The sequence below is a fragment of the Salmo salar genome, chromosome 17 (genome assembly GCF_965601325.2).
Source record: "Salmo salar chromosome 17, fSalSal1, whole genome shotgun sequence".
Classification (NCBI taxonomy): domain Eukaryota; kingdom Metazoa; phylum Chordata; class Actinopteri; order Salmoniformes; family Salmonidae; genus Salmo; species Salmo salar.
Window position 1 is genome coordinate 43405210 of NC_138307.1, and position 24835 is coordinate 43430044.

The 24835-nt window shown below is 48.2% G+C and overlaps 1 protein-coding gene across 1 annotated transcript in view; it reads left to right on the top strand.

Moving 5' to 3' along the window:
- The window catches only part of LOC106574976 (bone morphogenetic protein receptor type-2), a 145614-nt gene extending 128983 nt beyond the window's left edge, over positions 1-16631 (top strand). Inside the window, exons 9-13 of the mRNA XM_045699655.2 lie at positions 8252-8399; positions 10981-11117; positions 11446-11627; positions 12651-13867; positions 14639-16631. Coding sequence (XP_045555611.1) covers positions 8252-8399; positions 10981-11117; positions 11446-11627; positions 12651-13867; positions 14639-14853 — 1899 coding nt within the window. The 3' untranslated portion in view covers positions 14854-16631. The remainder of the gene's footprint in view (positions 1-8251; positions 8400-10980; positions 11118-11445; positions 11628-12650; positions 13868-14638) is intronic.
- Positions 16632-24835: the final 8204 nt, after the last annotated feature.

Below are 24835 nucleotides of genomic sequence, written 5' to 3' on the forward strand. Positions count from 1 at the left end.
AGACTATAGAACCCTTTGAAACCCATGTCATCAGTGAGGTGAGACCATAGAACCCTTTGAAATCCATGGCATCAGTGAGGGGAGACTATAGAACCCTTTGGAACCCATGTCATCAGTGAAGTGAGGGGAGACTATAGAACCCTTTGGAACCCATGTCATCAGTGAGGGGAGACTATAGAACCCTTTGAAACCCATGTCATCAGTTAGGTGAGGGGAGACTATAGAACCCTTTGGAACCCATGGCATCAGTGAGAGGAGACCATAGAACCCTTTGGAACCCATGTCATCAGTGAAGTGAGGGGAGACTATAGAACCCTTTGGAACCCATGTCATCAGTGAGGTGAGGGGAGACTATAGATCCCTTTGAACCCATGTCATCAGTGAGGTGAGACTATAGAACCCTTTGGAACCCATGTCATCAGTGAGGGAAGACTATATAACCCTTTGAAACCCATGTCATCAGTGAGGTGAGAGCATACAACCCTTCGAAACCCATGTCATCAGTGAGTGGAGACTATAGAACCCTTTGAAACCCATGTCATCAGTGAGGGGAGACTATAGAACCCTTTGAAACCCATGTCATCAGTGAGGTGAGACCATAGAACCCTTTGAACCCATGTCATCAGTGAGGGGACACCATAGAACCCTTTGGAACCCATGTCATCAGTGAGGTGAGGGGAGACCATAGAACCCTTTGTACCCATGTCATCAGTGAGAGGAGACCATAGAACCCTTTGTAACCCATATCATCAGTGAGGTGAGGGGAGACTATAGAACCCTTTGAACCCATGTCATCACTGAGGTGAGACTATAGAACCCTATGAAACCCATTTCTTCAGTGAGGGGAGACCATAGAACCCTTTGAACCCATGTCATCAGTGAGGGGACACCATATAACCCTTTGTAACCCATGTCATCAGTGAGGTGAGGGGAGACCATAGAACCCTTTGAACCCATGTCATCAGTGAGGGGACACCATAGAACCCTTTGGAACCCATGTCATCAGTGAGGTGAGGGGAGACCATATAACCCTTTGAACCCATGTCATCAGTGAGTGGAGACCATAGAACCCTTTGTAACCATGTCATCAGTGAGGTGAGGGGTGACTATAGAACCCTTTGAACCCATGTCATCACTGAGGTGAGACTATAGAACCCTTTGAAACCCATTTCTTCAGTGAGGGGAGACCATAGAACCCTTTGAACCCATGTCATCAGTGAGGGGAGACTATAGAACCCTTTGGAACCCATGTCATCAGTGAGGGGAGACTATAGAACCCTTTGAAACCCATGTCATCAGTGAGCGGAGACTATAGAACCCTTTGAAACCCATGTCATCAGTGAGTGGAGACTATTGAACTCTTTGAAACCCATGTCATCAGTGAGCGGAGACTATAGAACCCTTTGAAACCCATTTATTAAGTGAGGGGAGACTATAGAACCCTTTGAAACCCATTTCATCAGTGAGGTGAGACCATAGAACCCTTTGGAACCCATGTCATCAGTGAGGGGAGACTATAGAACCCTTTTAAACCCATGTCATCAGTGAGGTGAGGGGAGACTATAGACCCCTTTGGAACCCATGTCATCAGTGAGGGGAGACCATAGAACCCTTTGGAACCCATGTCATCAGTAAGGTGAGGGGAGACTATAGAACCCTTTGAACCCATTTCATCAGTGAGATGAGACTATAGAACCCTTTGAAACCCATGTCATCAGTGAGGTGAGACCATAGAAGCCTTTGATACCCATGTAATCAGTGAGGTGAGGGGAGACTATAGAACCCTTTGAAACCCATGTCATCAGTGAGGGGAGACCATAGAACCCTTTGGAACCCATGTCATCACTGAGGTGAGACCATAGAAGCCTTTGAAACCCATTTCTTCAGTGAGGGGAGACTATAGAACCCTTTGAAACCCATGTCATCAGTGAGGTGAGACCATTGAACCCTTTGAAATCCATGTCATCAGTGAGGGGAGACTATAGAACCCTTTGGAACCCATGTCATCAGTGAAGTGAGGGGAGACTATAGAACCCTTTGGAGCCCATGTCATCAGTGAGGGGAGATCATAGAACCCTTTGGAACCCATTTCATCAGTGAGGGGAGACCATAGAACCCTTTGGAACCCATGGCATCAGTGAGAGGAGACCATAGAACCCTTTTGAACCCATGTCATCAGTGAAGTGAGGGGAGACTATAGAACCCTTTGGAACCCATGTCATCAGTGAGGTGAGGGGAGACTATAGAAGCCTTTGGAACCCATGTCATCAGTGAGGATAGGGGAGACTATAGAACCCTTTGAAACACATGTCATCAGTGAGGGGAGACTATAGAACCCTTTGAAACCCATGTCATCAGTGAGGGGAGACCATAGAACCCTTTGGAACCCATGTCATCAGTGAGGGGAGACCATAGAACCCTTTGAAACCCATGTCATCAGTGAGGGGAGACTATAGAACCCTTTGAAACCCATGTCATCAGTGAGGGGAGACCATAGAACCCTTTGAAACCCATGTCATCAGTGAGGGGAGACCATAGAACCCTTTGAAACCCATGTCATCAGTGAGATGAGGGGAGACCATAGAACCCTTTGGAACCCATGTCATCAGTGAGGGGAGACTATAGAACCCTTTGAAACCCATGTCATCAGTGAGGGGAGTCAATAGAACCCTTTGAACCCAATTTCTTCAGTAAGGGGAGACCATAGAACCCTTTGAACCCATGTCATCAGTGAGGGGAGACTATAGAACCCTTTGAACCCATGTCATCAGTGAGGGGAGACTATAGAACCCTTTGGAACCCATGTCATCAGTGAGGGGAGACTATAGAACCCTTTGAACCCATGTCATCAGTGAGGGGAGACTATAGAACCCTTTGGAACCCATGTCATCAGTGAGGGGAGACTATAGAATCCTTTGAACCCATGTCATCAGTGAGGGGAGACTATAGAACCCTTTGAACCCATGTCATCACTGAGGTGAGACCATAGAACCCTTTGTAACCCATGTCATCAGTAAGGTGAGGGGAGACCATAGAACCCTTTGGAACCCATGTCATCAGTGAGGTGAGGAGAGACCATGGAACCCTTTGGAACCCATGTCATCAGTGAGGATAGGGGCGACTATAGAACCCTTTGAAACCCATGTCATCAGTGTGAGGAGACTATAGAAGCCTTTGGAACCCATGTCATCAGTGAGGGGAGACTATAGAACCCTTTTAAACCCATGTCATCAGTGAGGTGAGGGGAGACTATAGAATCCTTTGGAACCCATGTCATCAGTGAGGGGAGACCATAGAACCCTTTGGAACCCATGGCATCAGTGAGAGGAGACCATAGAACTCTTTTGAACCCATGTCATCAGTGAAGTGAGGGGAGACTATAGAACCCTTTGGAACCCATGTCATCAGTGAGGTGAGGGGAGACTATAGAACCCTTTGAACCCATGTCATCACTGAGTTGAGACTATAGAACCCTTTGAACCCATTTCATCAGTGAGGGGAGACTATTGAACCCTTTGAACCCATGTCATCAGTGAGGGGAGACTATAGAACCCATGTCATCACTGAGGTGAGACCATATAACCCTTTGGAACCCATGTCATCAGTAAGGTGAGGGGAGACCATAGAACCCTTTGGAACCCATGTCATCAGTGAGGTGAGGGGAGACCATAGAACCCTTTGGAACCCTGGTCATCAGTGAGGATAGGGGTGACTATAGAACCCTTTGAAACCCATGTCATCAGTGTGGGGAGACTATAGAACCCTTTGGAACCCTGGTCATCAGTGAGGATAGGGGAGACTATAGAACCCTTTGAAACCCATGTCATCAGTGTGGGGAGACTATAGAACCCTTTGGAACCCATGTGATCAGTGAGATGAGACTATAGAACCCTTTGAAACCCATTTCATCAGTGAGGGGAGACCATAGAACCCTTTGGAACCCATGTCATCAGTGAGGTGAGACTATAGAACCCTTTGGAACCCATGTCATCAGTGAGGTGAGGGGAGACTATAGAACCCTTTGAAACCCATGTCATCAGTGAGGGGAGACCATAGAACCCTTTGGAACCCATGTCATCAGTGAGGGGAGACTAGAACCCTTTTAAACCCATGTCATCAGTGAGGTGAGGGGAGACTATAGAATCCTTTGGAACCCATGTCATCAGTGAGGGGAGACCATAGAACCCTTTGGAACCCATGTCATCAGTGAGGTGAGGGGAGACTATAGAACCCTTTGAACCCATTTCATCAGTGAGATGAGACTATAGAACCCTTTGAAACCCATGTCATCAGTGAGGTGAGACCATAGAAGCCTTTGAAACCCATGTCATCAGTGAGGTGAGGGGAGACTATAGAATCCTTTGAAACCCATGTCATCAGTGAGGGGAGACCATAGAACCCTTTGGAACCCATGTCATCACTGAGGGGAGACCATAGAACCCTTTGAAACCCATTTCTTCAGTGAGGGGAGACTATAGAACCCTTTGAAACCCATGTCATCAGTGAGGTGAGACCATTGAACCCTTTGAAATCCATGTCATCAGTGAGGGGAGACTATAGAACCCTTTGGAACCCATGTCATCAGTGAAGTGAGGGTAGACTATAGAACCCTTTGAAACCCATGTCATCAGTGAGGGGAGACTATAGAACCCTTTGAAACCCATGTCATCAGTGAGGGGAGACCATAGAACCCTTTGGAACCCATGTCATCAGTGAGGATAGGGGAGACTATAGAACCCTTTGAAACCCATGTCATCAGTGAGGGGAGACTATAGAACCCTTTGAACCCATGTCATCACTGAGGTGAGACCATATAACCCTTTGGAACCCATGTCATCAGTGAGGGGAGACTATAGAACCCTTTGAACCCATGTCATCACTGAGGTGAGACCATATAACCCTTTGGAACCCATGTCATCAGTAAGGTGAGGGGAGACCATAGAACCCTTTGGAACCCATGTCATCATTGAGGTGAGTGGAGACAATAGAACCCTTTGGAACCCATGTCATCAGTGAGGATGGGGAGACTATAGAACCCTTTGAAACCCATGTCATCAGTGTGGGGAGACTATAGAACCCTTTGGAACCCATGTCATCAGTGAGATGAGACTATAGAACCCTTTGAAACCCATTTCATCAGTGAGGGGAGACCATAGAACCCTTTGGAACCCATGTCATCAGTGAGGTGAGGGGAGACTATAGATCCCTTTGAAACCCATGTCATCAGTGAGGGGAGACTACAGAACCCTTTGAAACCCATGTCATCAGTGAGGGGAGACCATAGAACCCTTTGGAACCCATTTCTTCAGTGAGGGGAGACCATAGAACCCTTTGAAACCCATGTCATCAGTGAGGGGAGACCATAGAACCCTTTGAAACCCATGTCATCAGTGAGATGAGGGGAGTCCATAGAACCCTTTGGAACCCATGTCATCAGTGAGGGGAGACTATAGAACCCTTTGAAACCCATGTCATCAGTGAGGGGAGACCATAGAACCCTTGTCATCAGTGAGGGGAGTCAATAGAACCCTTTGAACCCCATTTCTTCAGTAAGGGGAGACCATAGAACCCTTTGAACCCATGTCATCAGTGAGGGGAGACTATAGAACCCTTTGAACCCATGTCATCAGTGAGGGGAGACTATAGAACCCTTTGGAACCCATGTCATCAGTGAGGGGAGACTATAGAACCCTTTGAACCCATGTCATCAGTGAGGGGAGACTATAGAACCCTTTGGAACCTATGTCATCAGTGAGGGGAGACTATAGAACCCTTTGAACCCATGTCATCAGTGAGGGGAGACTATAGAACCCTTTGAACCCATGTCATCACTGAGGTGAGACCATAGAACCCTTTGTAACCCATGTCATCAGTAAGGTGAGGGGAGACCATAGAACCCTTTGGAACCCATGTCATCAGTGAGGTGAGGAGAGACCATAGAACCCTTTGGAACCCATGTCATCAGTGAGGATAGGGGCGACTATAGAACCCTTTGAAACCCATGTCATCAGTGTGGGGAGACTATAGAACCCTTTGGAACCCATGTCATCAGTGAGATGAGACTATAGAACCCTTTGAAACCCATTTCATCAGTGAGGGGAGACCATAGAACCCTTTGGAACCCATGTCATCAGTGAGGTGAGGGGAGACTATAGATCCCTTTGAAACCCATGTCATCAGTGAGGGGAGACTATAGAACACTTTGAAACCCATTTCGTCAGTGAGGGGAGACCATATAACCCTTTGGAACCCATGTCATCAGTGAGGTGAGGGGAGACTATAGAACCCTTTGAAACCCATGTCATCAGTCAGGGGAGACTACAGAACCCTTTGAAACCCATGTCATCAGTGAGGGGAGACCATAGAACCCTTTGGAACCCATTTCTTCAGTGAGGGGAGACCATAGAACCCTTTGAAACCCATGTCATCAGTGAGGGGAGACCATAGAACCCTTTGAAACCCATGTCATCAGTGAGATGAGGGGAGACCATAGAACCCTTTGGAACCCATGTCATCAGTGAGGGGAGACTATAGAACCCTTTGAAACCCATGTCATCAGTGAGGGGAGACCATAGAACCCTTGTCATCAGTGAGGGGAGTCAATAGAACCCTTTGAACCCCATTTCTTCAGTAAGGGGAGACCATAGAACCCTTTGAACCCATGTCATCAGTGAGGGGAGACTATAGAACCCTTTGAACCCATGTCATCAGTGAGGGGAGACTATAGAACCCTTTGGAACCCATGTCATCAGTGAGGGGAGACTATAGAACCCTTTGAACCCATGTCATCAGTGAGGGGAGACTATAGAACCCTTTGGAACCTATGTCATCAGTGAGGGGAGACTATAGAACCCTTTGAACCCATGTCATCAGTGAGGGGAGACTATAGAACCCTTTGAACCCATGTCATCACTGAGGTGAGACCATAGAACCCTTTGTAACCCATGTCATCAGTAAGGTGAGGGGAGACCATAGAACCCTTTGGAACCCATGTCATCAGTGAGGTGAGGAGAGACCATAGAACCCTTTGGAACCCATGTCATCAGTGAGGATAGGGGCGACTATAGAACCCTTTGAAACCCATGTCATCAGTGTGAGGAGACTATAGAAGCCTTTGGAACCCATGTCATAAGTGAGATGAGACTATAGAACCCTTTGAAACCCATTTTTTCATTGAGGGGAGACCATAGACCCTTTGGAACCCATGTCATCAGTGAGGTAAGGGGAGACTATAGAACCCTTTGATACCCATTTCTTCAGTGAGGGCAGACCATAGAACCCTTTGAACCCATGTCATCAGTGAGGGGAGACTATAGAACCCTTTGAACCCATGTCATCAGTGAGGGGAGACTATCGAACCCTTTGGAACCCATGTCATCAGTGAGGGGAGACTATAGAACCCTTTGAACCCATGTCATCACTGACGTGAGACCATAGAACCCTTTGGAACCCATGTCATCAGTAAGGTGAGGGGAGACCATAGAACCCTTTGGAACCCATGTCATCAGTGAGGTGAGGGGAGACCATAGAACCCTTTGGAACCCATGTCATCAGTGAGGTGAGGGGAGACCATAGAACCCTTTGAAACCCATGTCATCAGTGTGGGGAGACCATAGAACCCTTTGGAACCCATGTCATCAGTGAGGTGAGGGTAGACTATAGAACCCTTTGAAACCCATGTCATCAGTGAGGGGAGACTATAGAACCCTTTGAAACCCATGTCATCAGTGAGGGGAGACCATAGAACCCTTTGGAACCCCTTTCATCAGTGAGGGGAGACCATAGAACCCTTTGAAACCCATGTCATCAGTGAGGGGAGACCATAGAACCCTTTGAAACCCATGTCATCAGTGAGTGGAGACCATAGAACCCTTTGAAACCCATGTCATCAGTGAGATGAGAAGAGACCATAGAACCCTTTGGAACCCATGTCATCAGTGAGGGGAGACTATAGAACCCTTTGAAACCCATGTCATCAGTGAGGTGAGACCATAGAACCCTTTGAAACCAGGTGGGTACAGTCCGCTACATGGTCGCAGAGGTTCTGGAAGGTTTGTGTAGTATTATAACACAGGTGCTGTCTCTCTCCAGGTGGGTACTGTCCGCTACATGGTCCCAGAGGTTCTGGAGGGTTAGTGTAGTATTATAACACTGGTTCTGTCTCTCTCCAGGTGGGTACTGTCCGCTACATGGCCCCAGAGGTTCTGGAGGGTTAGTGTAGTATTATAACACTGGTTCTGTCTCTCTCCAGGTGGGTACAGTCCGCTACATGGCCCCAGAGGTTCTGGAAGGGGCGGTGAACCTGAGGGACTGTGAGTCGGCTCTGAAGCAGGTGGACATGTACTCCCTCGGCCTCATCTACTGGGAAACCTTCATGAGGTGTACTGACCTCTTCCCAGGTAATAACCCTGACCTTGTCTACTGGGAGACCTTCATGAGGTGTACTGACCTCTTCCCAGGTAATAACCCAGGTAATAACCCTGACCTCGTCTACTGGGAGACCATAAGGTGTACTGACCTCTTCCCAGGTAATAACCCAGGTAATTACCCTGACCTCGTCTACTGGGAGACCTTCATGAGGTGTACTGACCTCTTCCCAGGATTTTTTTGTAATTTAATCTTTATTTAACTTGGCAAGTCAGTTAACCTCTTGGGGCTAGGTGGGACGCTAGCGTGCCACCTGTGGTGCACTCCATCAACAGCAGGTGCATTTCAAGAGCGGCAAATTTGAATCCAAATAAATGTCAAAATTCAAATTTTTCAAAAATACAACTATGTTACACCATTTGAAAGATAAACATCTCCTTAATCTAACCACGTTTTACGATTTCAAAAAGGTTTTACGGCGAAAGCATAAATTTAGAGTATGTTAGGACAGTACATTTACAAGAGTTGTGTGTAATGTTTTGTCAAGTCAAAGACAGGGTCACCAAAACCATAAAACCAGCTAAAATGATACACTAACCTTTTACAATCTCCATCAGATGACACTCCTAGGACATTATGTTAGACAATGCATGCATTTTTAGTTCTATCAAGTTCATATTTATATACAAAAACAGCGTTTTACTATGGCATTGATGTTGAGGAAATCGTTTCCCTCCAATAACCGGCAGTCAAGTCAGCGTCAGAAATTAAATAATTAAAATTAGAAAACATTGGTAAAATATTATATTGTCATTTAAAGAATTATAGATTTACATCTTTTGAACGCAATCAACTTGCCAGATTTAAAAATAACCTTACTGGGAAATCACACTTTGCAATAATCTGAGCACTGTGCCCAGAAAAATACGCGTTGCGATACAGACTAGACGTCATGTTGGGGAGATCTAAAATCGAAAATACTATGTAAATAATCCATTACCTTTGATTCTCTTCATCAGATGTCACTTCCAGGTATCACAGGTCCATAACGAATGTAGTTTTGTTCAAAAAAGCTCATCATTTATGTCCAAAAATCTCCGTCTCGTTAGCACATGATGTAAGCCAGCCGGACTTCTCGTCATGAACGAGGGGAAAAAATATATTTCCGTTCGTTCAAACATGTCAAACGTTGTATAGCATAAATCATTAGGGCCTTTTTTAACCAGAACATGAATAATATTCAAGGTGGACGAATGCATAGCCTTTTATAACGTATTGGAACGAGGGTACCCAACATGAAGTAGCGCGCCAGGTGTCTAATGGGACATCACCGTTCCATGGCTCTTGTTCGGTCAGATCTCCCTCCAGAAGACTCAAAACACTTTGTAAAGGCTGGTGACATCTAGTGGAAGCAATAGGAAGTGCCAAAATATTCCTAAACCCCTGTGTTTTTCAATGGGAGAGGTTTAAACTCAATACAACACATCAGGTATCCACTTCCTGTCAGAAAATGTCTCAGGGTTTTGCCTGCCAAATGAGTTCTGTTATACTCACAGACACCATTCAAACAGTTTTGGAAACTTTAGAGTGTTTTCTATCCATATATAATAAGTATATGCATATTCTAGTTACTGGGTAGGATTAGTAACCAGATTAAATCGGGTACATTTTTTTTATCCAGACGTGCAAATGCTGCCCCCTAGACCCAACAGGTTAAGAACAAATTCTTATTTACAATGACGGCCAAACCCGGACGACGCTGGGCCAATTGTGCGCCGCCCTATGGGAGTCCAAGTCACGTCCGGATGTGATACAGCCTGGAATCTAACCAGGGTCTGTAGTGACGCCTCTAGCACTGAGATGCAGTGCCTTAGACCGCTGTGATACAGCCTGGAATCTAACCAGGGTCTGTAGTGACAGACCGATCTTAGACCGCTGTGATACAGCCTGGAATCTAACCAGGGTCTGTAGTGACAGACCGATCTTAGACCGCTGTGATACAGCCTGGAATCTAACCAGGGTCTGTAGTGACAGACCGATCTTAGACCGCTTGCGCCACTCGGTAGCCCAGAGAAACTTAACCCCTGAACACAATTAGTTGTCAAATCACAGTATTGAACGTCCACCTTAACGTTCGCTCTGCTTCGGTTCCTCGTTGTCAAATCACAGTATTGAACGTCCACCTTAATGTTTGCTCTGCTTCGGTTCCTGGAATCTAACCAGGGTCTGTAGTGACGCCTCTAGCACTGAGATGCAGTGCCTTAGACCGCTGTGATACAGCCTGGAATCTAACCAGGGTCTGTAGTGACGCCTCTAGCACTGAGATGCAGTGCCTTAGACCGCTGTGATACAGCCTGGAATCTAACCAGGGTCTGTAGTGACAGACCGATCTTAGACCGCTGTGATACAGCCTGGAATCTAACCAGGGTCTGTAGTGACAGACCGATCTTAGACCGCTTGCGCCACTCGGTAGCCCAGAGAAACTTAACCCCTGAACACAAATATTGAACGTCCACCTTAATGTTCGCTCTGCTTCGGTTCCTCGTTGCCAAATCACAGTATTGAACATCCACCTTAATGTTCGCTCTGCTTCGGTTCCTCTTTCCTCTTCAGGAGAATCCGTTCCAGACTTCCAGGTAGCGTTCCAGGCCGAGGCAGGGAACCACCCTTCCTTTGAGGACATGCAGGTCCTGGTGTCCAGAGAGAAGCAGAGACCCAAGTTCCCCGAGGCCTGGAAGGAGAACAGCCTGGTGAGACCTGTGGTGTGGTGTGGTGTGGTATGGTGTGTGTTGTGGTGTGGTGTGTGTGGTGTGTATTGTATTGTGGTGTGGTATGGTGTGGTGTGTATTGTGTGTGTTGTTATGGTGTGGTGTGTTGTGGTGTATGTGTGTTGTGGTGTGGTGTGTGTATTGTGGTGTGGTATGGTATGGTGTATTGTGGTGTAGTGTGGTATGGTGTGGTATGGTGTATTGTGGTGTGGTATGGTGTATTGTGGTGTGGTATGGTGTATTGTGGTGTGGTGTGGTGGTGTATTGTGGTGTGGTGTGGTGTGTGTTAACCTCTGTAACCTTCTCCCAGGCGGTACGTTCCCTGAAGGAGACCATGGAGGACTGTTGGGACCAGGATGCTGAGGCCAGGCTGACGGCTCAGTGTGCAGAGGAGCGCATGGCTGAACTCCTGCTGATCTGGGACCAGACCAAGTCCGTCAGTCCCACGGTCCACCCTACTGGTAGCAGCTGTACTACACTGTATAATGATAGGTATAGACTATACACACCCTCCACTCAACCCTACTGGTAGCAGCTGTACCACACTGTATAATGATAGGTATAGACTATACACACCCTCCACTCAACCCTACTGGTAGCAGCTGTACCACACTGTATAATGATAGGTATAGACTATACACCCTCCACTCAACCCTACTGGTAGCAGCTGTACTACACTGTATAATGATAGGTATAGACACTATACACCCTCCACTCAACCCTACTGGTAGCAGCTGTACCTCACTGTATAATGATAGGTATAGACTATACACCCTCCACTCAACCCTACTGGTAGCAGCTGTACCACACTGTATAATGATAGGTATAGACTTTACACACCCTCCACTCAACCCTACTGGTAGCAGCTGTACCTCACTGTATAATGATAGGTATAGACTATATACCCTCCACTCAACCCTACTGGTAGCAGCTGTACCTCACTGTATAATGATAGGTATAGACTATACACACCCTCCACTCAACCCTACTGGTAGCAGCTGTACCTCACTGTATAATGATAGGTATAGACTATACACACCCTCCACTCAACCCTACTGGTAGCAGCTGTACCTCACTGTATAATGATAGGTATAGACACTATACACCCTCCACTCAACCCTACTGGTAGCAGCTGTACCACACTGTATAATGATAGGTATAGACTATACACACCCTCCACTCAACCCTACTGGTAGCAGCTGTACCACACTGTATAATGATAGGTATAGATTATACACACCCTCCACTCAACCCTACTGGTAGCAGCTGTACCTCACTGTATAATGATAGGTTAGTCTCCACCTGTTGTTTACTCTCACACTCACACACACACACACACACACACACACACACACACACACACACACACACACACACACACACACACACACACCCTAACCTTACACTCATACCTACTAATACCAGCTGCACCTCACTCCACAACGACACCCACCTTGTAGTCCTCCTTGGTAGTAAGTACATGTTGTGTTGTTAACGCGTCTGTGGCCCCAACAGAAACCGCATGGGGCCAAAGTCCGGCCCTGACCCCGCCTCGTCCTACATCGAGGAGCAGGAAGGCATGGCTAAGAATACACAGAGCGACGCCTCCTCCGCTTTGAGTGGCCGGATGAGAGATGGAGGCGTGGCGGGAGAGAAGAACAGGAACTCGATAAACTACGAGCGGCAGCAGGCGGCTCACGCCCGTCTACCCAGCAGCCCCTCCGCTGGAACCTCCTCTGCCCTCACCACCATGACCTTCATCTCAGAGTCCAGCCAGGGTCATGACCCCAACCTCCACCTGACCCTGACCCAGGAGGATCTGGAGACCACCAAGCTGGACCCCAGGGAGGTGGATAAGAACCTGAAGGAGAGTTCTGATGAGAACCTGATGGAACACAGCCAGAAACAGTTCTGTTGTCCGGACCTGCTGAGCCCCGCCTCCTCTTCCCTGCTCTTCCCCTTCATCAAGATGGCTGCCGAGGCGTCTCCCCCCGCCGCGTTCCCTCTCCCCAAGCAGCAGAACCTCCCCAAACGACCCTCCAGCCTGCTGCTCCGCACTAAGCCGCCGAAGAAAGACTCATCCTCTCTGAGGTTTAAATTCGGTCGCCACGGCAAGTCCAACCTACGACAGGTAGAGGGCGGAGCTAAGACCAACGCCGTGTCCAACGTCACCGCCGTCTCCGAGCCCCACCGGGTCAGCGCCACCAACAACCTGCTGGTCCTACGGGACCTCTCCGTGAACGGGCACGCGGCCGGGTCCTTGCCAGCAGGGGGCGCCAGCAGCACGGTGGGGCTCGCTCTAACTCAGGGCACTGATACGAACCCCCAGAGCTCTGAGGATGGACAGCTGGGGCTGATCACTGCCAGCCCAGACGAACACCAACCACTGTTGAGCAGAGAGACGGGACAACCAGATGTCCACTCCTCTAACGCACGGCCCAACAACAACAACAACAACAACAACAAAAACAATGGACTGGTACTGGGGGAGGGAGAGGGGGAGAGTGATGGGGGAGGAGAGGAAGAGGAGGAGGGAGCAGGAGGAAGTACCAGTGGAGAGACCCCCTGCTCCCTGGGGGAGAGCTCTGTTTCTGGTTCCTTGTCTGGACCTGAGCCCAACCCTGTCACCATGAGAGGTGAAGCCCTGCTCAGGGAGCCTAAAGGAGGCCGGCGGCCGGAGAGACCCAACTCCCTGGACCTGTCCTTCACCACCAGAGACCTGGTCTCACTGGGTGAGCAGAGCACCCTCACAGCCTGGCCCTAACCCTCACGGCCTGGCCCTAACCCTCACGGCCTGGCCCTAACCCTCACGGCCTGACCCTAACCCTCACGGCCTGACCCTAACCCTCACGGCCCGACCCTAACCCTCACGGCCTGACCCTAACCCTCACGGTCTGACCCCAACCCTCACGGCCTGACCCCAACCCTCACGGCCTGACCCTAACCCTCACGGCCTGACCCTAACCCTCACGGTCTGACCCCAACCCTCACGGCCTGACCCCAACCCTCACGGCCTGACCCCAACCCTCACGGCCTGACCCCAACCCTCACGGCCTGACCCCAACCCTCACGGCCTGACCCCAACCCTCACGGCCTGACCCCAACCCTCACGGCCTGACCCCAACCCTCACGGCCTGACCCCAACCCTCTCGGCCTGACCCCAACCCTCTCGGCCTGACCCTAACCCTCTCGGCCTGACCCTAACCCTCTCGGCCTGACCCTAACCCTCTCGGCCTGACATTAACCCTCACGGCCTGAACCTAACCCTCACGGCCTGACCCTAACCCTCACGGCCTGACCTTAACCCTCACGGCCTGACCCTAGCCCTCTCGGCCTGACCCTAGCCCTCACGGCCTGACCCTAACCCTCACGGCCTGACCCCAACCCTCACGGCCTGACCCCAACCCTCACGGCCTGACCCCAACCCTCACGGCCTGACCCTAACCCTCACGGCCTGACCCTAACCCTCTCGGCCTGACCTTAACCCTGTGTTTGTGTTCCAGGGGAGGTGTTGGTCCAGAACCAGGGAACAGGGGAGAAGATTAAGAAGCGTGTGAAGACTCCGTACTCCCTGATGCGCTGGCGACCAGCCACCTGGGTCATCTCCACAGATACCAGGGGGTCAGAGGTGAACAACAACAGGGGAGAAGGTCAGGCCCGACCCAAGTCCAGCTCCGCTGTCTATCTGACCTCTGAACCCAGCGACACCCGCCTCTGAATTCTGACCTTTCGGAGGGACAACACAGACAGTAGTGTTGTTATGACAACAGAAAGCGAAGTGTTTCCCGGGTAACAGCAGCAGGAAGCGATCCAGAGTGTTGTAACAGCAGTCGGTTGTGTCCAGTCCAGTTTCTGTCTCTCGCTTTGCGTCTTTTGATGACATTCGCTTTAAATTGAATCCAGCTATGCAGCCGTCCCTTCCTCGTGGTTCCATTTGTCTGTGTGTTTACATTTACATTACATTTACATTTAAGTCATTTAGCAGACGCTCTTATCCAGAGCGACTTACAAATTGGTGCATTCACCTTATGATATCCAGTGGAACAACCACTTTACAATAGTGCATCTAAATCTTTTAAGGGGGGGGGGGGGGTTAGAAGGATTACTTTATCCTATCCTAGGTATTCCTTAAAGAGGTGGGGTTTACTGGGGTTTAGTCGTGTTTCCATTTGTCTGTGTGTTTACTGGGGTTTAGTCGTGTTTCCATTTGTCTGTGTGTTTACTGGGGTTTAGTCGTGGTTCCATTTGTCTGTGTGTTTACTGGGGTTTAGTCGTGGTTCCATTTGTCTGTGTGTTTACTGGGGTATAGTCGTGTTTCCATTTGTCTGCGTGTTTACTGGGGTTTAGTCGTCGTTCCATTTGTCTGTGTGTTTACTGGGGTTTAGTCGTGTTTCCATTTGTCTGTGTGTTTACTGGGGTTTAGTCGTGGGTCCATTTGTCTGTGTTTACTGGGGTTTAGTCGTGGTTCCATTTGTCTGTGTGTTTACTGGGGTTTAGTCGTGTTTCCATTTGTCTGTGTGTTTACTGGGGTTTAGTCGTTCCATTTGTCTGTGTGTTTACTGGGGTTTAGTCGTGGTTCCATTTGCCTGTGTGTTTACTGGGGTTTAGTCGTGGTTCCATTTGCCTGTGTGTTTACTGGGGTTTAGTCGTTCCATTTGTCTGTGTGTTTACTGGGGTTTAGTCGTTCCATTTGTCTGTGTGTTTACTGGGGTTTAGTCGTTCCATTTGTCTGTGTGTTTACTGGGGTTTAGTCGTGTTTCCATTTGTCTGTGTGTTTACTGGGGTTTAGTCGTGTTTCCATTTCTCTGTGTGTTTACTGGGGTTTAGTCGTGTTTCCATTTGTCTGTGTGTTTACTGGAGTTTAGTCGTTCCATTTGTCTGTGTGTTTACTGGAGTTTAGTCGTGTTTCCATTTGTCTGTGTGTTTACTGGGGTTTAGTCGTCGTTCCATTTGTCTGTGTGTTTACTGGGGTTTAGTCGTGTTTCCATTTGTCTGTGTGTTTACTGGGGTTTAGTCGTGTTTCCATTTGTCTGTGTGTTTACTGGAGTTTAGTCATGTTTCCATTTGTCTGTGTGTTTACTGGGGTTTAGTCGTGGTTCCATTTGTCTGTGTGTTTACTGGGGTTTAGTCGTTCCATTTGTCTGTGTGTTTATTGGGGTTTTGTCGTCTACTCCAGTTACTCAGTCTGTGACCATGAGGGAGGCTGCTCTGGGAACGTAAAACAATCATAGTATTTTCTGTCTTTCAGCACCAGAAGGAGTTTGCTTCAGAAATGACTAACTATGGTCTTAAAGACTCAATTATCCACTTCCACTTTTTTCATGCTGTTCATTTGTGTATTTGATTATGAATCCCCCTTTTTTGTATCATGATTTAAATTGTGCAATAGGATACAGCTTTTAGGTGCTTTCATATGTTTTTAACGCTTCTGTTGTTTTCTTGTTTCATTTTTTAATATAATCTCTGTGTTGCACTTATAAATGGACACCAGGTCAATATTTTATTCAGTCTGTAAACAGTCTATTTAGTAGAGGAATCTATCGGACAACAACCCTCACAATCACCAGACAGGACTGGGGGGGACTACAATCACCAGACAGGACTGGGACTACAATCACCAGACAGGACTGGGACTACAATCACCAGACAGGACTGGGACTACAATCACCAGACAGGACTGGGACTATAATCACCAGACAGGACTGGGACTATAATCACCAGACAGGACTGGGACTATAATCACCAGACAGGACTGGGGATACTACAATCACCAGACAGGACTGGGACTACAATCACCAGACAGGACTGGGGGGGACTACAATCACCAGACAGGACTGGGGAGGACTACAATCACCAGACAGGACTGGGGGGGACTATAATCACCAGACAGGACTGGGGAGGACTACAATCACCAGACAGGACTGGGGGGACTACAATCACCAGACAGGACTGGGAGGGACTACAATCACCAGACAGGACTGGGGGGACTACAATCACCAGACAGGACTGGGGATACTACAATCACCAGACAGGACTGGGAGGACTACAATCATCAGACAGGACTGGGGGGACTACAATCACCAGACAGGACTGGGGGGACTACAATCACCAGACAGGACTGGGGGGACTACAATCACCAGACAGGACTGGGGGGACTACAATCACCAGACAGGACTGGGGGGACTACAATCACCAGACAGGACTGGGGGGACTACAATCACCAGACAGGACTGGGGGGGACTACAATCACCAGACAGGACTGGGGGGGACTACAATCACCAGGCAGGACTGGGGGGGACTACAATCACCAGGCAGGACTGGGGGGGACTACAATCACCAGGCAGGACTGGGGGGGACTACAATCACCAGGCAGGACTGGGGGGGACTACAATCACCAGGCAGGACTGGGGGGGACTACAATCACCAGGCAGGACTGGGGGGGACTACAATCACCAGGCAGGACTGGGGGGGACTACAATCACCAGGCAGGACTGGGGGGGACTACAATCACCAGGCAGGACTGGGGGGGACTACAATCACCAGGCAGGACTGGGGGGGACTACAATCACCAGGCAGGACTGGGGGGGACTACAATCACCAGGCAGGACTGGGGGGGACTACAATCACCAGGCAGGACTGGGGGGGACTACAATCACCAGGCAGGACTGGGGGGGACTACAATCACCAGGCAGGACTGGGGGGGACTACAATCACCAGGCAGGACTGGGGGGGACTACAATCACCAGGCAGGACTGGGGGGGACTACAATCACCAGGCAGTACTGGGGGGGACTACAATCACCAGGCAGTACTGGGGGGGACTACAATCACCAGGCAGGACTGGGGGGGACTACAATCACCAGGCAGGACTGGGGGGGACTACAATCACCAGGCAGGACTGGGGGGGACTACAATCACCAGGCAGGACTGGGGGGGACTACAATCACCAGGCAGGACTGGGGGGGACTACAATCACCAGGCAGGACTGGGGGGGACTACAATCACCAGGCAGGACTGGGGGGGACTACAATCACCAGGCAGGACTGGGGGGGACTACAATCACCAGACAGGACTGGGGGGGACTACAATCACCAGACAGGACTGGGGGGGACTACAATCACCAGACAGGACTGGGGGGGACTACAATCACCAGACAGGACTGGGGGGGACTACAATCACCAGACAGGACTGGGGGGGACTACAATCACCAGACAGGACTGGGGGGGACTACAATCACCAGACAGGACTGGGGGGACTACAATCACCAGACAGGACTGGGGGGACTACAATCACCAGACAGGACTGGGGGGACTACAATCACCAGACAGGACTGGGGGGACTACAATCACCAGACAGGACTGGGGGGACTACAATCACCAGACAGGACTGGGGGGGACTACAATCACCAGGCAGGACTGGGGGGGACTACAATCACCAGGCAGGACTGGGGTGGACTACAATCACCAGGCAGGACTGGGGGGGACTACAATCACCAGGCAGGACTGGGGGGGACTACAATCACCAGGCAGGACTGGGGGGGACTACAATCACCAGGCAGGACTGGGGGGGACTACAATCACCAGGCAGGACTGGGGGGGACTACAATCACCAGGCAGGACTGGGGGGGACTACAATCACCAGGCAGGACTGGGGGGGACTACAATCACCAGACAGGACTGGGGGGGACTACAATCACCAGACAGGACTGGGGGGGACTACAATCACCAGACAGGACTGGGGGGGACTACAATCACCAGACAGGACTGGGGGGACTACAATCACCAGACAGGACTGGGGGGGACTACAATCACCAGACAGGACTGGGGGGACTACAATCACCAGACAGGACTGGGGGGACTACAATCACCAGACAGGACTGGGGGGACTACAATCACCAGACAGGACTGGGGGGGACTACAATCGCCAGGCAGGACTGGGGGGGACTACAATCGCCAGGCAGGACTGGGGGGGACTACAATCGCCAGACAGGACTGGGGGGGACTACAATCGCCAGACAGGACTGGGGGGACTACAATCGCCAGACAGGACTGGGGGGACTACAATCGCCAGACAGGACTGGGGGGACTACAATCGCCAGACAGGACTGAGGGGACTACAATCGCCAGACAGGACTGAGGGACTAATCGCCAGACAGGACTGAGGGACTAATCGCCAGACAGGACTGGGGGACTAATCGCCAGACTGGACTGAGGGGACTACAGTCGCCAGACAGGACTGAGGGACTAATCGCCAGACAGGACTGAGGTACTAATCGCCAGAGAACACTGGGATTCTGGGACGACATCAAGAGAAGCAGGATGCATCTGTTCAGGAATGGACGAACAACACCTCACTCTTTCAACATAGAAACTCCGATTCCCACAATTCTGTCTGCTCGGAATCCAACTCTGTCTTTTAAAGCAAACCTTCTGAATCATGCTGGAACTGGTTTTTTTTTTCATGCTGGAACTGTTTTTACCCTGTCGTGTGTGTGTGTGTGTGTGTGTGTGTGTGTGTGTGTGTGTGTGTGTGTGTGTGTGTGTGTGTGTGTGTGTGTGTGTGTGTGTGTGTGTGTGTGTGTGTGTGTGTGTGTGTGTGTGTGTGTGTGTGTGTGTGTGTGTGTGTGTGTGTGGACTGTCTGTTTCAGTGTTCTGTAAGGGTGAACTCTGACCTCTGCTATGTTAATATGATGAACACTACAAGTTTGACACAAAACAAAAACATTTTAATAAATGTATCAAAACACAATGGTGTATTTATTAACAACTCAGGGTTCGGTAATACCTGGTAACCCTAACCCTCACAGTTAATACCTGGTAACCCTAACAATACCTGGTAACCCTAACCCTCACAATACCTGGTAACCCTAACCCTCCCAATGTAATAATATAGTTATATAGGTAATAAATATATAAACCCAATGGTATAGTTATAGTGGTATAGTTATATAGGTAATAAATGTATAAACCCAGTGGTATAATTATAGTGGTATAGTTGTATAGGTAATAAATGTATAAACCCAGTGGTATCATTATATAGGTAATAAATGTATAAACCCAATGGTATAGTTATAGTGTTATAGTGGTATAGTTATAGTGGTAATAAATGTATAAACCCAGTGGTATAGTTATAGTGGTGTAGTTATAGTTATAGTGGTATAGTTATATAGGTAATAAATGTATAAACCCAGTGGTATAGTTATAGTGGTATAGTTATATAGGTAATAAATGTATAAACCCAGTGGTATAATTATAGTGGTGTAGTTATAGTGGTATAGTTATATAGGTAATACATGTATAAACCCAGTGGTATAGTTATAGTGGTATAGTTATATAGGTAATAAATGAATAAACACAGTGGTATAGTTATAGTGGTATAGGTATAGTGTTAGAAGGTGATTAGGTATCTCCTCTCCCTTCCCCTGTTAGAAGGTGATTAGGTATCTCCTCTCCCTTCCCTTCCCCTGTTAGAAGGTGATTAGGTATCTCCTCTCCCTTCCCCTGTTAGAAGGTGATTAGGTATCTCCTCTCCCTTCCCCTGTTAGAAGGTGATTAGGTATCTCCTCTCCCTTCCCCTGTTAGAAGGTGATTAGGTATCTCCTCTCCCTTCCCCTGTTAGAAGGTGATTAGGTATCTCCTCTCCCTTCCCCTGTTAGAAGGTGATTCTCCTCTCCCTTCCCCTGTTAGAAGGTGATTAGGTATCTCCTCTCCCTTCCCTTCCCCTGTTAGAAGGTGATTAGGTATCTCCTCTCCCTTCCCCTGTTAGAAGGTGATTAGGTATCTCCTCTCCCTTCCCTTCCCCTGTTAGAAGGTGATTAGGTATCTCCTCTCCCTTCCCCTGTTAGCCTCTCTAGGGCCAGTGGGACGATTTCGTCCCACCTACGTAACAGCCAGTGGAATCCTGTGGCGCGTTATTCAAATACCTTAGAAATGCTATTACTTCAATTTCTCAAACATATGACTATTTTACACCATTTTAAAGACAAGACTCTCGTTAATCTAACCACACTGTCCGATTTCAAAAAGGCTTTACAACGAAAGCAAAACATTAGATTATGTCAGCAGAGTACCCAGCCAGAAATAATCAGACACCCATTTTTCAAGCTAGCATATAATGTCACATAAACCCAAACCACAGCTAAATGCAGCACTAACCTTTGATGATCTTCATCAGATGACACACCTAGGAATTTATGTTATACAGTACATGCATGTTTTGTTCAATCAAGTTCATATTTATATCAAAAAACAGCTTTTTACATTAGCATGTGACGTTCAGAACTAGCATACCCCCCGCAAACTTCCGGTGAATTTACTAAATTACTCACGATAAACATTCACAAAAAACATAACAATTATTTTAAGAATTATAGATACAGAACTCCTCTATGCACTCGCTATGTCCGATTTTAAAATAGCTTTTCGGTGAAAGCACATTTTGCAATATTCTAAATAGATAGCCCGGCATCACAGGGCTAGCTATTTAGACACCCACCAAGTTTAGCCCTCACCAAAGTCAGATTTACTATAAGAAAAATGTTATTACCTTTGCTGTTCTTCGTCAGAATGCACTCCCAGGACTTCTACTTCAATAACAAATGTTGGTTTGGTTCAAAATAATCCATAGTTATGTTCAAATATCCTCTGTTTTGTTCGTGCGTTCAAGACACTATCCGAAGTGTAAAGAAGGGTGACGCGCCCGACACGTTTCGTGACAAAACATTTCTAAATATTCCATTACCGTACTTCGAAGCATGTCAACCGCTGTTTAAAATCAATTTTTATGCCATTTTTCTCGTAAAAAAAGCGATAATATTCCGACCGGGAATCTGTGTTTTAGTACAAAGAGAGAGAAAATAAAAACACGGGGTCACCTCGTGCACGCGCCTCAGTCTCATTGTCCTCTGATAGACCACTTACCAAAGGCGCTAATGTTTTTCAGCCAGGGGATGCCTCGACATCATTCAGCTTTTTCCCGGGTTCTGAGAGCCTATGGGAGCCGTAGGAAGTGTCACGTTACAGCAAAGATCCTAAGTTTTCAATAAAAAGAGTCAAGAAGCCCAAGGAATGGTCAGAGAGGGCACTTCCTGTACAGAATCTTCTCAGGTGTTTGCCTGCCATATGAGTTCTGTTATATTCACAGACACCATTCAAACAGTTTTAGAAACTTTAGGGTGTTTTCTATCCAAAGCCAATAATTATATGCATATTCTAGTTTCTGGGCAGTAGTAATAACCAGATTAAATCGGGTATGTTTTTTATCCGGCCGTGTAAATACTGCCCCCTAGCCCTAACAGGTTAGAAGGTGATTAGGTATCTCCTCTCCCTTCCGTTCCCCTGTTAGAAGGTGATTAGGTATCTCCTCTCCCTTCCCCTGTTAGAAGGTGATTAGGTATCTCCTCTCCCTTCCCCTGTTAGAAGGTATCTCCTCTCCCTTCCCCTGTTAGAAGGTGATTAGGTATCTCCTCTCCCTTCCCCTGTTAGGGGGTGATTAGGTATCTCCTCTCCCTTCCTTTCCCCTGTTAGAAGGTGATTATGTTTCTCCTCTCCCTTCCCCTGTTAGAAGGTGATTAGGTTTCTCCTCTCCCTTCCCCTGTTAGAAGGTGATTAGGTATCTCCTCTCCCTTCCCCTGTTAGAAGGTGATTAGGTATCTCCTCTCCCTTCCCTTCCCCTGTTAGAAGGTGATTAGGTATCTCCTCTCCCTTCCCCTGTTAGAAGGTGATTAGGTTTCTCCTCTCCCTTCCCCTGTTAGAAGGTGATTAGGTTTCTCCTCTCCCTTCCCCTGTTAGAAGGTGATTAGGTATCTCCTCTCCCTTCCCCTGTTAGAAGGTGATTAGGTATCTCCTCTCCCTTCCCCTGTTAGAAGGTGATCAGGTATCTCCTCTCCCTTCCCCTGTTAGAAGGTGATCAGGTATCTCCTCTCCCTTCCCCTGTTAGAAGGTGATTAGGTATCTCCTCTCCCTTCCCCTGTTAGAAGGTGATTAAGTATCTCCTCTCCTCTCCGTTCCCCTGTTAGAAGGTGATTAGGTATCTCCTCTCCTCTCCGTTCCCCTGTTAGAAGGTGATTAGGTATCTCCTCTCCCTTCTCTTCCCTTGTTAGAAGGTGATTAGGTATCTCCTCTCCCTTCTCTTCCCTTGTTAGAAGGTGATTAGGTATCTCCTCTCCCTTCCCTTCCCTTCCCCTGTTAGAAGGTGATTAGGTATCTCTTCTCAATGGTAGCTAGCCAGGGCTACAATGGTAGCTAGCCAGGGCGGTTACAGCATTATGAACATTACATTTTCACAACTAGAATGTCTCACAGAATAGACAAATTATAAATTGAACATTTGATGTGTGTGTCTATAATACCCCTTGGAGAGTTAACCCTAACCCCTTGGTGAGTTAATCCTAACTCCTTGGAGAGTTAATCCTAACCCCTTGGAGGGTTAATCCTAACCCTAACCCCTTGGAGGGTTAATCCTAACCCCTTGGAGGGTTAATCCTAACCCTAACCCCTTGGAGAGTTAATCCTAACCCCTTGGAGGGTTAATCCTAACCCCTTGGAGGGTTAATCCTAACTCCTTTGAGAGTTAATCCTAACCCCTTGGAGGGTTAATCCTAACCCCTTGGAGGGTTAATCCTAACCCTAACCCCTTGGAGGGTTAATCCTAACCCCTTGGAGGGTTAATCCTAACCCTAACCCCTTGGAGAGTTAATCCTAACCCCTTGGAGGGTTAATCCTAACCCCTTGGAGGGTTAATCCTAACCCCTTGGAGGGTTAATCCTAACTCTAACCCCTTGGAGAGTTAATCCTAACCCTAACTCCTTGGAGAGTTAATCCTAACTCCTTGGAGAGTTAATCGTAACCCCTTGGAGAGTTAATCCTAACTCCTTGGAGAGTTAATCCTAACCCCTTGGAGGGTTAATCCTAACCCTAACCCCTTGGAGAGTTAATCCTAACTCCTTGGAGAGTTAATCCTAACCCCTTGGAGGGTTAATCCTAACTCCTTGGAGGGTTAATCCTAACCCCTTGGAGGGTTAATCCTAACCCTAACCCCTTGGAGAGTTAATCCTAAACCTAACCACTTGGAAAGTTAATCCTAACTCCTTGGAGAGTTAATCCTAACCCCTTGGAGGGTTAATCCTAACCCTAACCCCTTGGAGAGTTAATCCTAACTCCTTGGAGAGTTAATCGTAACCCCTTGGAGAGTTAATCCTAACTCCTTGGAGAGTTAATCCTAACCCCTTGGAGGGTTAATCCTAACCCTAACCCCTTGGAGAGTTAATCCTAACCCCTTGGAGGGTTAATCCTAACCCTAACCCCTTGGAGAGTTAATCCTAACTCCTTGGAGAGTTAATCCTAACCCCTTGGAGAGTTAATCCTAACCCTAACCCCTTGGAGAGTTAATCCTAACCCTAACTCCTTGGAGAGTTAATCCTAACCACTTGGAGAGTTAATCCTAACCCCTTGGAGAGTTAATCCTAACCCTAACCCCTTGGAGGGTTAATCCTAAACCTAACCCCTTGGAGAGTTAATCCTAACTCCTTGGAGAGTTAATCCTAACCCCTTGGAGGGTTAATCCTAACCCTAACCCCTTGGAGAGTTAATCCTAACTCCTTGGAGAGTTAATCCTAACCCCTTGGAGGGTTAATCCTAACCCTAACCCCTTGGAGAGTTAATCCTAACTCCTTGGAGAGTTAATCCTAACCCCTTGGAGAGT